The 13007-nt window shown below is 30.8% G+C and overlaps 2 protein-coding genes across 7 annotated transcripts in view; one reads left to right on the top strand and one right to left on the bottom strand.

Annotated features, from left to right (window-relative positions):
- Positions 1 to 5414: 5414 nt before the first annotated feature.
- Positions 5415 to 8901, bottom strand: LOC100748619 (E3 ubiquitin-protein ligase TRAIP). Of its 2 annotated transcripts, none has more exons than XM_033323283.1 (8): positions 8401 to 8901; positions 7868 to 8242; positions 7699 to 7800; positions 7500 to 7622; positions 7156 to 7399; positions 6926 to 7072; positions 6562 to 6852; positions 5415 to 6475 (listed from the first exon to the last, which is right to left on the bottom strand). In XM_033323283.1, exons 1-7 carry the CDS (start codon positions 8511 to 8513, stop codon positions 6688 to 6690), a joined length of 1269 nt encoding a protein of 422 aa, XP_033179174.1. In that variant the 5' UTR covers positions 8514 to 8901; the 3' UTR covers positions 5415 to 6475; positions 6562 to 6687. The 2 variants fall into 2 exon arrangements, with proteins under 2 accessions (XP_033179174.1, XP_003492946.1); XM_003492898.4 differs by having other exon boundaries at positions 6573 to 6852.
- A 757-nt stretch (positions 8902 to 9658) lies between these two features.
- Positions 9659 to 13007, top strand: part of LOC100743157 (activator of 90 kDa heat shock protein ATPase homolog 1) — a 7732-nt gene continuing 4383 nt past the window's right edge. Inside the window, exons 1-6 of one of the 5 annotated variants that reach the window (XM_012390854.3) lie at positions 9659 to 10025; positions 11053 to 11134; positions 11963 to 12042; positions 12141 to 12334; positions 12542 to 12662; positions 12791 to 12873. In XM_012390854.3, the coding sequence (XP_012246277.1) occupies positions 11055 to 11134; positions 11963 to 12042; positions 12141 to 12334; positions 12542 to 12662; positions 12791 to 12873 (558 nt within the window). In that variant the 5' untranslated portion in view covers positions 9659 to 10025; positions 11053 to 11054. Of the gene's footprint in view, positions 10031 to 10120; positions 10267 to 10987; positions 11135 to 11962; positions 12043 to 12140; positions 12335 to 12541; positions 12663 to 12790; positions 12874 to 13007 lie in introns of those variants that run through there. The other 4 variants (XM_033323277.1, XM_012390852.3, XM_033323276.1 and 1 more) reach the window with 4 other exon arrangements.

The following is a 13007-nucleotide window of genomic DNA, read 5'->3' as shown; positions in this document are numbered from 1 at the left end:
ATTAAAAAGCGTCATATTTCACGAGAAAATAAAAATCAACGCAATACAAGAGGCTTAATTTACATTACACATAATTAACGATCTATTATGGTCTGTAAAAATATGTTTTATCTCCAATACTGAATGTATTATGATTGTAATTGCAAACAAATTTTTCCTATTCGCCAATATAAATGCTAACGAAGCACCATTGTATAAATATGTAACTAAAAAGCTAAATTAAAAATACTAAAGGAAAATGATATTACAGTTTTATATTATAAAAAATAAGAATAATGGGGACAATATGAACAGTGGCGCCATCAACGATACCAATGGCGATGAAAATATCAACAACAAAAATACTAACCCCTAATAATTATTATATCAAATCTAACGCAAGAAATGTCAATTCGTTGACATGAAAACGAACAAAGAGGCTCAAATGTTATAACTTTATTTTCACCATTAACAATATTAATGGCGAATACCGTGAATGTGGAATCAACAATAACCCATAATAATTGCTATTTCAAATGTAAAAGGAACATTGACGATATGAAATAACCAAACGTAGACATCAACATTCATTTTTATAATTTCATGAATTAATACATCAAAACATCGCTATTAACAACATCATGAAAATATATTAACAATGATTTTCAAACACTTTTTACCTTGTTCGCCGTGTTTACACATAACAGTCAGCCACTTGGACAAAATTCATCGGTTCCTTAACCATACAACACACTTTTGATTTTGTTCTTTCTCTGTGTTCATCGTGTTACATATTTTCGCGTTTGAGGTTTCCTACCGATTAACCGACGTAATGAAAACTGCCGAAACGCGCGATATTCACTGAATAGACATTAGAATTTGAATGACGAACCGTTAGGCGTGGTAGGAGGCCCAATGACACAGGTTGGCGAAAAAGACACAGGTTAATCGAATTGTTTTCTCGGCGAAAACAAAAGCTAAAGGCGGACCGACAAGTACTTTTTTTCCAATCAAGAAGGTGGGTCGGGCCTTCGAAAAGGCTGGGCCACGATCTCGAAGGGACAGCCGAAATTTTCGAAAGATACAAAAGAGAGCCACGAAAATCTAATATCTCGATCGATAAGGACCGAGCGAATTGTTTATCGGCCGAGAACGACCACTTTTCGAGGAAAACATCGCGACGACAAAAAGATCCACCAATATTTACGAGTGGACTGCGGATTTTTGTACATTTTTATATTTTTACGAACGTAACTAAGGAAATGGAATTTGAATAAAAATTTGTTTCATCCACAAAACGCTCTATTTTGGATATTCCATATATTTTCGCATATGTGTGCATTTCGCACCTCCAAATTTCCCAGAAATGCATGAAAATCCGCAGTCTATTTACGAGAAAACAAAAACCAACGAAAGAGCAATCTCGATGTAGGTTATCGTCGCGAAAAAACGGCAAAGACGTGGAAAAAAACAAAGAAATTGGAACTTCACTGACACAAGAAATTCGAGGGCGAGACCGAAAAATCCACAAACCGGACGATTCACACATAATTTAAATCACTGGTATCCAGCATCGGTGTGGAAAGAGGCGGGACGAGGAATCTCGCGTGCATCGGTACGACTATATTCTGATATAATTGCGAGCACCAGAAGATCCGATGTTTTAGCGAGTTTACCACCACCCTTTCCTCTCTCGTATATACATATTTCTTTTCTCTCTTATATTTCGTTGCCGCCGATCATCATCGCATACAGCTTCGTTATTTTGATTCGCTCGAACCCGAACCTAAACCCGAGGGAGATAGACAACACAACAAGCAGGCACACGGATCAAGAGAGGACAGACCGCGTGTATGTTATATAATGTACCCGCGTACGTGTAGATGCGTGAGAAAGAGTAAGTGAGCGAATAAGTAAGAAAGAAACAGAAGAGAAAGATAGAGAACGAGAGAGGGGGAGTTAGAGAGTGGGGGGGAGGAGAAAGCTAGAGAGAAACAGAGTAAGCGAATTGTGGAGTGGGGGTAATAAAGAGTAAGTGAGTAAGTGAAGCGAAGATAGAGAGAGAAAGAGAGAGAGAGAAGGAGCAGAGTGAGGGAGAGAGGAGGACGCAAAGACGACGATGATTGCACGAGGGATGCGTCCGCGACGGAAGTACGAGGCACACTAAAGGGCGTGGGCAATCGGAGCAAGGCCGGTGTGGAGTTTCTGAGGGGAGGACCACATTGATTTTGATTTTCGAAGCGCGCGCATGAGTCTCACCGTGTTCAGCTCTGCCCATTCATACGTATGGGACGTTGGTCCTTAGCTAGTACAGTAGAACTCCGTATAACGCGATGCTCGTATAACGCGATCAGAAAAATTCCCACCATGTATAAGCTACAGTGGCGGACGAAACTAAGGTTTAAAATTTCATATTTACGTACAACAACTAGACTGACTTTTTTGTAATTTTATATTTTTACGAAAAGGACTAAAGAAATGCAACTTACATAGTAATTTGTATCGCTCGATTGAAAACTACGACGGGTACTTCGCTTTCGATATTTCATACTATACTTTTCATACTATGCGCGTTCTACGCAATTCTGCATTTTCAAATTTTCTATGAACGCATAAAAATCCGCTATGTGCCCGCATATGATAACTAAGCCACGTTAGCCCTTAAACGTTATATAGATGACCAAAATAATTTACATTAGAAATGTAGAATTCTATGCTTCTACAACATTCAAAAGGCATTGCTTCATTACACATTACCAAAGAAAAACTAATTTACGGTTTCAGGCATCGATGGTAGTCTTGTCAACAGCTTAATAAATCTTTCAATTACATAAAAGCATAATCGCAGCCAATTAGCTGGCATTATTTTCTATATATTTCGTAATTGTATAACGTGGCGATGCGATTAGTAATTGTATAACAAATAATAACGATTGCCCGGGCCTTACCACGTGGAGGTTGCTGCACATGGAGATCCACCCTAACCGCGTCCCACCCGGCCCTCTTTTACGCGCAAGAATTCGCTCATTTTTAAACAAATCCTTCGTTTAGAGAAATTATAACAACTACGATCGCATATTGATTTAAAACAGAGACATCCCTTGTCTGTGGCCAAGATTACGTGTATTGTCGCGTACATATCTGTTCATTGTAGTCTTCGTTAATTTTCGAAATTGCAAAACAATAGAGACGGTCGGCGAGACTGAAACAAGTGTGTCGCCATATAGATATACTTCACCGTTATGTGAAACGAAGACAAGACGGCGTTGCTCAACAGCCAAAGAACCCCTATGAGAGATATTACAAAGTGTGCAGAAAGGAATACAACGGGGACAATCGCGAGAATTACTAAGACGAACTGTTCCGAAACTTTATAAAATAGTAATTAATAAGAGAGAGAGAGAGAGAGGGAGGGAGAGCAGATATTTCGAAAAGCAACGTCTGAACTGCGCAGGATAGTTATTATTAGATATCACAGTTGTTAAAAGTACATTTACAGAACCGATGCGACGGTTAAACGATAACACGAAAGAGACGTATTTTTACGTTACCGACGCAAGACGTGCTAATACGTGTTACTCGGTCACTCGAATTATTTTTATAATTAACGGAGCGATACCAATAAAATTTTTCTTTTTTTCACAGGTATCAACATGACGTGTAAAAATGAGACAATTGTTCTGTTGAAAGTCCATTGTAAGATTAAACGGTTATTGTTAGGAACACGAATATAGGAAGTGTCCGAATATTAACGTAATTGTGTTAACATTTACTCTGATGGTAATTTCCCTTTTATTTGCCCGATTATATCGTGAACCCTGACAAAATGACGTCTACGACCACATAGGGTTTTATCAACAGGTGATTCGATAATTACAAATCGATATATTATTACTCGTACGTTCAGAAAATACGGTCGTATAAATACGTCGCAAGTCAAGGTCATCGACTGAGGTACAGTAAACAGAATTACTAATAAAAAAAAGAAAAAAAAAAGAAAAATGAAAGAGGCGGTGCATTCGTTCTTACGGTACGAAACCTTGAATAAACCATTGAATGTAAATAGAGTATCGGCGTAAATATTTGTCAGCTCGGTACATTGCCATTCCACAATCCACAATTGCTATTCTTACAACTCTTTTTAAACCATGAATCTTTCAATACGATTAATTCTGACGCGTTTTCATTATTTTTCTAGCTTTCTCTTTGTACTAACCAACTTTTCATTTTTTCTGGCTTTTATACTTTATTTTATGATAGGAGGAAATCACTTATAGTTTTTTCATTTCTAACTGTTTTATCGACGAAAGGTTTGCTTGTAAGTATACACAGACTCGTGATAGTTGGGATGAGACTCGACTGTCGTTTTTCTGGTAAAGTTTAAAACTAATGTGAAGATGAACGTAGAAATAACGAGATATTTAACAGAATTTTTTAACAGAAGTATTGAAATAATCAATTATATATTATTATTAATATGCCAAATTAATTTTATACTAAAGACTAGTTGCGTGTGCCCGGCGTTTCGATTTGTTGCTATTAAGATTCTTCTATCGAGTACAATCAACATTCGTAAGTTATAATTGCGTGAATGGATAAAATATATAATAACTGTCGAGCTAAGAAACTCAAAACTGTATTACTCCTTCTTTTCTTCCTTCGTTCGTTCCTTTTATCTCATCAAATAATAATTGTCTCTTTAATCTTCGTAGAAATAATTTTTTAAATGTTTATATTTTTCTTCATATCTTTAGCTGCTCAAATTTCATTTTACACATTCGCTTCTCGTTTTATTTTAATCTCCATGATAATTTTTTAATCCATTCAAAAAATACCCAAACTTAAAATAAAAATATTATTCTATAAAATTGTTGAAAATTATTGTTCCACTTCACTTAAGATTGTTCGAGCTTAAGTTAAGAGGGGGTGGGTTTGAAGAGTGGTGGGGGGTGGAAACATCTCCACAGTATCTTTTCTGAGGTGTCGAAGAATATTCATACCAAATTTTGTCAAATTGCGTTGAACGGTATAGAATTCGTTAACATATATGTATACACATTTTGACTTTTATATATACAGTAGTATAGATATATGAATTTGCATACGATGCGTATTGCCTTGATAACTGGCCGCTCACCATCCCCACCGTTCCTCTTGGTTTCCCTCGCCATGAACCACAGTGAACTACTGGCATCTACTGGTAATTCATGCGCCTAGGGACACGACACCTTCCTCCCACAGGAGGACACGGAGAGTCACGAATTCCGGAACATAGCTATGGCGACAACAGCGAAATTCCGCTGGGACAAGACATGGATTCCATGACGGCATTCTCCCAGGGGAGAAAGGTGTCACATCATGAATCTGCGGATTATTGTTAGTTCGCTTGAGCATCAACAGGGGTCTCTTTCGACTTTTCAACTTTTTCTAATCTATACAGTTGGTAGACATGAAATTGTATTTGCCAAAATTTTAATATCGTTCCCTCTATGAACACCATGTACATATTTATAATGAAAACATTTTTCCATATTATACGATACATTTTTTCAACCTGCTTCATTATTTCAGTATGCATTCTGTGTTTCATTATTTCAGAAGAACGGCCAATTTTAGAATTCAACTATTCTGGAAACAAAGCTGCTACAGTTTATATCTTTTCTATTAAGATAATTCAAGCACTAAACATTTAACAACTAAATAATTTTATTACCAGATTTATAAGAATTATCAATTTTAAAATTGAAAAATTCGTACAGTAGAATTATCCTAAATTTTTATTCACAATGTTTTCTTGTCTCATACGCCTAATGCAGGGTCACCAGCTAAACATTTCATTACCGATAATGTAGTCATGATATCATTCAACCATCGATAAATTGAATTCAATAAAGTATACACAATTATTCATTAAAGGCAGAGTGCATGTGACATAGACGTGACAATAGAATTTTGTATCTAAAATTATAAAATACCGATTTCCTAAGGCGAACATACGAATTATCGCAGATAATACGTAAGCCGATAGAATGGACATATACCGGAAAGGACTTGCCTTATCACACGGTATTACATGTCTGATCTATGGACAGCCACGTGTGCTATCTATCCTGACATGTTGCAAATTGCAATTCCTTCTGTTTTCCATAGATGGCAACACATACCTTATCGCACAGTACTGCATTTTTGGTCTATGGACAACCATGTGTTACCATCTATCCTGACATGCTTCAAGTTACGGTTCCTTCTGTCTTCCATAGATAGCAACACATATCTTGTCAGTATGTGACAAGTATTTGTGATGTCGTATACCGACGTCTTACCGACATGATTACTAAGAACTCACATGTGATATAACAAATTAAAAACAAATTATCGACTTTTAGAATTTCACACAGTATAATTAAATCCACATAATAACATATAGAATTGTGTTTATTTGTCCTTTCTTCTTTTTTTGAGGTGTACTTTAGTTTATGTATGCAGGAATTTTTACCTATTAAATACATACATACATATCAGTATAAAATGTGTATATTTTTATTTAACTGATTAACAGATTTATTTAATAAAATATGCAACTTTATACATACTTCTCCACAATTTCTAACATGCTCACTCTTTCAATAAATATATTTGCCACATAATATCTTATTTTTCTTCTTCTTAAATGCTATTTATAAACATTAATAATATGCAATGATCATGTTAATTTCCTAAGAAATAATCTATTTTCGGATTGTCTGTATCAAGTTTTGGCTTTTTAACTTTTGGAATATCCTTAACTTTTTTCATTTTGATAGCAGAAGGTTTAGGGAACTCCTCATATTTTGAATGCCCCCCAAAACCATCAAATGTAATTCTACTATTTTCCTAAATTAATAATATTTACAAATAAAAAAAGTAAGTAGATTGTCAATTTGCAAATTAATATGAGTATTCTTACATTTTTACTGATTCCTTGCTCAAGTCTTGGTTTTTTTGCCAAGATCGAGGAAGTTAATTTTGATGTAGTATATCTCTGAGACATTTGTGTTAAAGCAAATACTCCTCCTGATTTCACTGGAAGATACGGAGAACTTGTTTTATTTTTCTGGAAACAAGTTATTGTTTTTAGGAATTAATAATAAAATCAATCAATAGTATATTGCAAAAATCATAAATTATTTTTGTTACTGTAATAGCAGATTCAATTTTCTCTTCTTGTCCTATATCCTTTTTCTCATTTATGCTATTATTTATACATTCAATTTTATCTTCTCTAGAATCATTTCCTAAATTACCCTCTGTCATATTCTTTGTTTTTGAATAGAGCTTAATTGGCTTTTGTGTCGAAGACATATCTTTTTCTAACTCGCTAAGTCTATTTTGTAAAGACATTTTTTCACTTAGACAAGCCAGATATTCATTTTCAAGTGTTCTATAGATAACATATAACAATACAAATATTTTTAATATTTTAACAAAAATATTTTTTAATTTGTCAACATTTTCTTTATATTATTATAAGAGTTACATACTTCCTTTTAGTATGTTCATCAGACAGGAAATTTCGTTCCATAGAAACCTTAGTAAGTTCTTGTTGTACACTTTTTAGTTTGGACCTTAATTCTCTTCTTTTATTTTGGCTAACTGTTATCTCTCTAAATTATATATGTAACTTTTAAGAAAGAAATATAAATATACAAAATATAATATAAATAAATAATATTTAACTACCTTTTCATCACAGATATGTATGTAATAAGCGTAGTAGGTTCAGTTGTTCTTGAGATCATCTCATCTACAGCTTCTGTAGTACCATCAAGTATGGTTTGTACACTTAAACAAAAGGTATATTCATTAAATAATTTTTGGATACAATAAAATGTTATATATCTTCACATACTTTTTATAATGCTCAATTTTCTTTCGCAATTGCTCTATTTCTTTTCTTCTACTTTCTGCTTCTAAACTTTGTTCTTTAAATAATTTAATTTGTTCTTTAAGAGCATAAATAGCATTACATTTTTCACTTATTTCACTTTCCACTTTTCTTACTTCCTTCTTTAACTCCTTATTCTGTTTCTCTAATGTTTCAATCTTTTCTGAATAATGTTTAATATCTTTTTCTTTTAACACAAGTTGAAAATTTAATTTATCGACTTTATCTTGTAAAGAGCATTTATCCTCCACAATGGTATCGTTATTGGAAAAATTAAAATATAATCTATGAATTTTACTTGATGTAGTCTTTTCTCTACATTGTGGACAGGTTTTGGATCTGCATGAAAAAGCAATTAATATATTTACGAGAACGGTTGAATATTTTTTGAGGTATAGAAAATATAAATATTATTTGATAAAATACGAAGTTAATTTTATACGGAAATGCCATATGTTCATACAACATTTTTAATTAAAAACATTATATGTGCCTACCTCTCCAACCATTGAGTTACACAGATAAAATGAAAAATGTGTCCACAAGGTGTATGAAAAACATCATCAGAAGGTGTTAATAGATCACTGCATATCACACATACAATATTCATTTCGCAAACTTAATACAATTAATATTTAAATAGTATATTACTACATAACAAAGTATCATTGACGTCCTATTTTAATGCTACTATATTATATATTTTTATTTTCTCTATTATTTACTTTATTTGAATATCTCATTTTCAAATTAATTTAACAGATATAAAATTCGATATAAATGTTATAGTATTTAACGTTCAATCTTAGGACATTAAGAATTTGAATTCCTAACCTTAAAAATTAGCATATAAGAACGAAACAAAACACTTTGAGTTAACCGTTATCTGTATAGTGCCATCTACGTGTCGTCCAAAAATTACCAAATATTGTTTCAATGAAAATGCACTTTTATTTTTCTGGAAATTACAATTGTAGGAACTTACGGAACTATGTAAATACTAGCAAAGAGAAAATTTCCTCTTTGATACTAGCTAGTACTAAGTATAAATAGTTATAAATAAAAACAAGTAAAGAAACAAACATTTAAAATTCATTTAATGTATTTTCTGCTTCCTTATACATATATTTTAAAAATATATGGATAATTAAAAACTCTACATGAATTAATTAATATTTGTTGTAGTTAGGTGAATTTTTATTTGCGATCTGGTGTAGTAGATAACTATTTTAATTTTTACAGTAGGTAACTGTTTTATTTGAAGCTTTGTGTGGTAGATTTACTACCACTACTGTAATTATTTATTTGAACGATTGTATATCATTTTATCATTGTGCAATTCCTTATTTATTACGCTCCTCATTTACAAAACATTTTCTATAGACTTAAGATTGATTGATTGCATATATAAAATTTCGTTTACGGGTTTATTTTCAAACTTACTTTATTTTTATACATTTCCTTTTTTGACATCATATATATCAAAAATATATCAAATATATATCTTATCTGCCATTTATTTAAATTGCAATTCTTTCTTCTTGCCTTTATTTGTAAAATAATAATTTCAATGTTAATTATACTCTGACGTATTTTAAACATCCAATTTAAGTTATATTTTATAAAAATGATATTTAACGTTTCATTCTCAATAAAGCGCGGCGCGTGCGTACTACTCCGCCAATCACAATACGTTCACCACGACTTTCCTTCTGCCGATGGACTAACTTGACCCTTTCATCTAAGATGAAACTTGGTACTCCGTCTTTTAATTCCTAGATCCACTACATTTTCAGATCTAGTTTCCTATCTAGAATAATTTGATTACACGTTCATGAAATTTCTAGAAGGGTCCTATATCCCCTCCACTACAAAGTCTACAACCTACAACATTTGTTTCCTTAGTAATTTCGAGTTCCGCGTGGAAGTTTGCGGCTCTCACGTTATTTGTTCGTTCGAAAGAATTTTGGCTTTCATCGTGCTCGGAATCTTTTAAAAAAAATTTAGCTTTTTTACGAAACAATGTATTGAACATTAAAATCAGTTACAGTTGTAAAATTAAATCAAATTATAAATAAATAGAACCCAATTTCTAGTGGAGGTAGGTTTTTTAAAAATTTCGGTAAGGCAAGTATAACTAATGTTACGTAAACTATCAATTATTTTCCTCTTATTGGAAACCTTCAATTGACGAATGTAGATTGTAGGTTATGCTCCATGCATTCATACTTCGTTCAAGCTAACTTTCATTAAACTAAAATTCGACTGTATTTTTCTCAATTCCGTTGTTTCTCTGTTAATTATATCCATATTATATCTTTTTATTTGGTTTATATTGTTTCACTTTGCTTGACAATTTCAAGGTAATGAAAAATTGCATTTGTTGCATTTAGAATAGTGAAAAAGAAGTTAAATTCGTTTTGTCAACGTTTAACATATTTTACTTCAGTATGTGGTAGTTTAATTTTCTTAATAATTCTTAATTCTGTTCATAATTAATACGACTATAATATTTAATTAGGCAATGAAGTTTGTTTTAATATTAATTTTCTATTTATATTAGTTGTAAACTTATATTGTAATACCTGAAATCACTAGTATTAATTTATTCCATTATATTTTAATGTCATTATCAGTTCTTAAGTAGGTTCATAATTGATATAATTACAATATTTGAGTAATGAATAAAATAAAAATATTTTTTTAATAGTTGTCAACCTACATTTTAATTCCTGTAGTCAGTACTAATAATATACCTTATTATATTTCAATGTTCTTAATGACTCTTAAGTTTTTCCTTTTGTAATTGATACAGTTAGAATATTTAAGCAAGGAGTAAAATGAAATTTTTGTTAATATTAGTTGTCATTCCTCAGTTCTCTTACACTGTCTTTTTACTGTAATTGAAAATCTTATTAAATATTATTTATTATAATACAATCAATTTAACTGCATTTGTTAATGTAAAGTAATTAAACACTCATTGATACCTCTTATGAATATTGTACGCATGTTATTTAAATCTTTTGAAATCTTTGTAGTCCGTAAGATATGATTATTAAATAATTATGTTTCATGTTTCAGGAATAACTATTTCTTTTTGTAATTACATTTAGACATTGTTACATTGTGAGCTTCTTGTTTCTAAGAAATGGCTAAGTGGGGTGAAGGAGATCCAAGATGGATCGTTGAAGAAAGGCCTGATGCTACCAATGTAAATAACTGGCACTGGTATGATTAAACTTTTAATGCACTTTGTTTTAAAATTGTATAAATATTAGATTATATATTTTTATACATATAATAAGTTAACAAAAATTTTATCTAACTTAAAGATTGCTTATAAATAATATTATTGTTATGTATCTAAGTGGAACCTAATAATCTTCTTATACTAATTTCATTTTCTAAATATTATTGTATTTGATGTACAATATTACATATTTTTCTTTATATTTTGTTTATTGTTTATATCTATTTGTTTATTATTTATAAAATTTTGTACCAAAGATTGTTTTAAATATATATTACATTTGATCCATGATGTCTTTTTGTTCACTTTTACAATACCTAGCACAGCAGACTTTACTAGTATTTATAAATCATAAAGTTCTTATCATTCGAAAACAATATAATCTGAATAAAGTACAAATTTCTAAATGAAAGATTTATAAAAGATTATGTGCAATTGAAGATTCAAATACTTCATTTTTTTCAATAAATATGGATTTAGTAAGTGAAGTTAAGAGAAAGAATTCTTCTTTGAAGGTATATTCATTTACAAGCGTTTGTATTACATGTGTAATTCTATTCATCTTTTTCAAATGTATCCTAGATTGCAATGTCAAATTTCCTTGATATTAATAATTATATATAGTTTGAGAAATAAGTACTTATAATTATAAAAGAGAAATAACTTATATGAATTACAATTTGTATACAAAATTACATATTAAAATACAATACATATACATATATAAGTACATAAAATACAGAAAGAAATAAAAAACTTATATGAATACAATATACAAAATTTATGGTAATTTCGATTTGTTTAAGGACGGAGAAAAATGCCTGTGCTTGGTCTCAAGAAAAAATAAAAGAATTATTTATTAATATGAAGATGGAAGGAGATAATGGTTTGCAATTTTCTTTTTTGTAATAATAACAAAAGAATAATTTGTATAATAATTTCAAATTTCACATACGATATAAACCTAATGAGTGTAATTTTTAGTTTCCTGTATAGTAAATGAAATAGAAAAGTGTGAAGGTGAGGCAATGGCAAATAATCGAAAAGGTAAATTAATTTTCTTCTATGAATGGAATATTGTATTGAAATGGGTATCCAACAAAAAATCTGATAAGAAGATTGGGGGTAAAATAAACATTCCAAATCTTTCTGAGGAAAATGATATTTCTGAAGTAGATGTAAGTATCTATATAAAAGTATTTAACAAAGAGAGAAAGAAAATATAGTTATATATAACTTTAAATTCATAAATATTTTACTTACTAAAATTAATTACAAGATTTATATTTATATTTCTTGAAGATATATTTTCTATAAATTTAGTTACCAATAAAAATTTTTATAAAAACATTTAAAGGAATAAAAAACATTACTTTCTTTTATAGATTGAAATTACTCTAGAAGATAGCACAGACGAAGGTGAAGCAGTAAAACATTTCCTGCATACGAAAGGAAAAGAATTTATTAGGGAGAAATTGAAGAAATACGTTTCTTCTTTAAAAGAAGGTAACTTTATATTAAAATGAATTTAATAATTTGTAAATGTATTGAATTGTCACTTTGGAAATTATTTTAAATTTTTGAATATAATGCTTTTGGTTACACTAAATTAACTTTCTATTATTTGTTATTAGAATTTGCAGCTGGTATGATTTTACCAAAAAAAGATAATGTGAAAGAAAATATCTTGAATATTACGTCTGGGTTCAATGCAAAAGTAAGTATAGGATTGATTCACGTTGTGCGTGCGTGCTTGCGTGCGTGCGTGCGCGCGCGCGCGTGTGTGTGTGTGTACAAAGGAAAAGAATTTATTAGGGAGAAATTGAATTTATTAGGGAGAAAATTCCAACA

Source organism: Bombus impatiens, unplaced genomic scaffold, assembly GCF_000188095.3.
Source record: "Bombus impatiens unplaced genomic scaffold, BIMP_2.2 scf_0896, whole genome shotgun sequence".
Lineage (NCBI taxonomy): Eukaryota > Metazoa > Arthropoda > Insecta > Hymenoptera > Apidae > Bombus > Bombus impatiens.
Note: the sequence above shows the minus strand (reverse complement) of the source record. Positions and strands in the feature narration are given on the sequence as shown.

Bases quoted from the DNA above. Each gene is read 5' to 3' on its own strand.
- LOC100748619 (XM_033323283.1), bottom strand. From the start codon at position 8,513: ATGAATATTGTATGTGTGATATGCAGTGATCTATTAACACCTTCTGAT. The intron at 7,623-7,698 runs GTAGTTAAATAT...TATATAATTTAG, and splicing joins TACATATCTGTGATGAAAAG to AGAGATAACAGTTAGCCAAA. The intron at 7,073-7,155 runs GTAACAAAAATA...ACTTGTTTCCAG, and splicing joins AAATTGAATCTGCTATTACA to AAAAATAAAACAAGTTCTCC.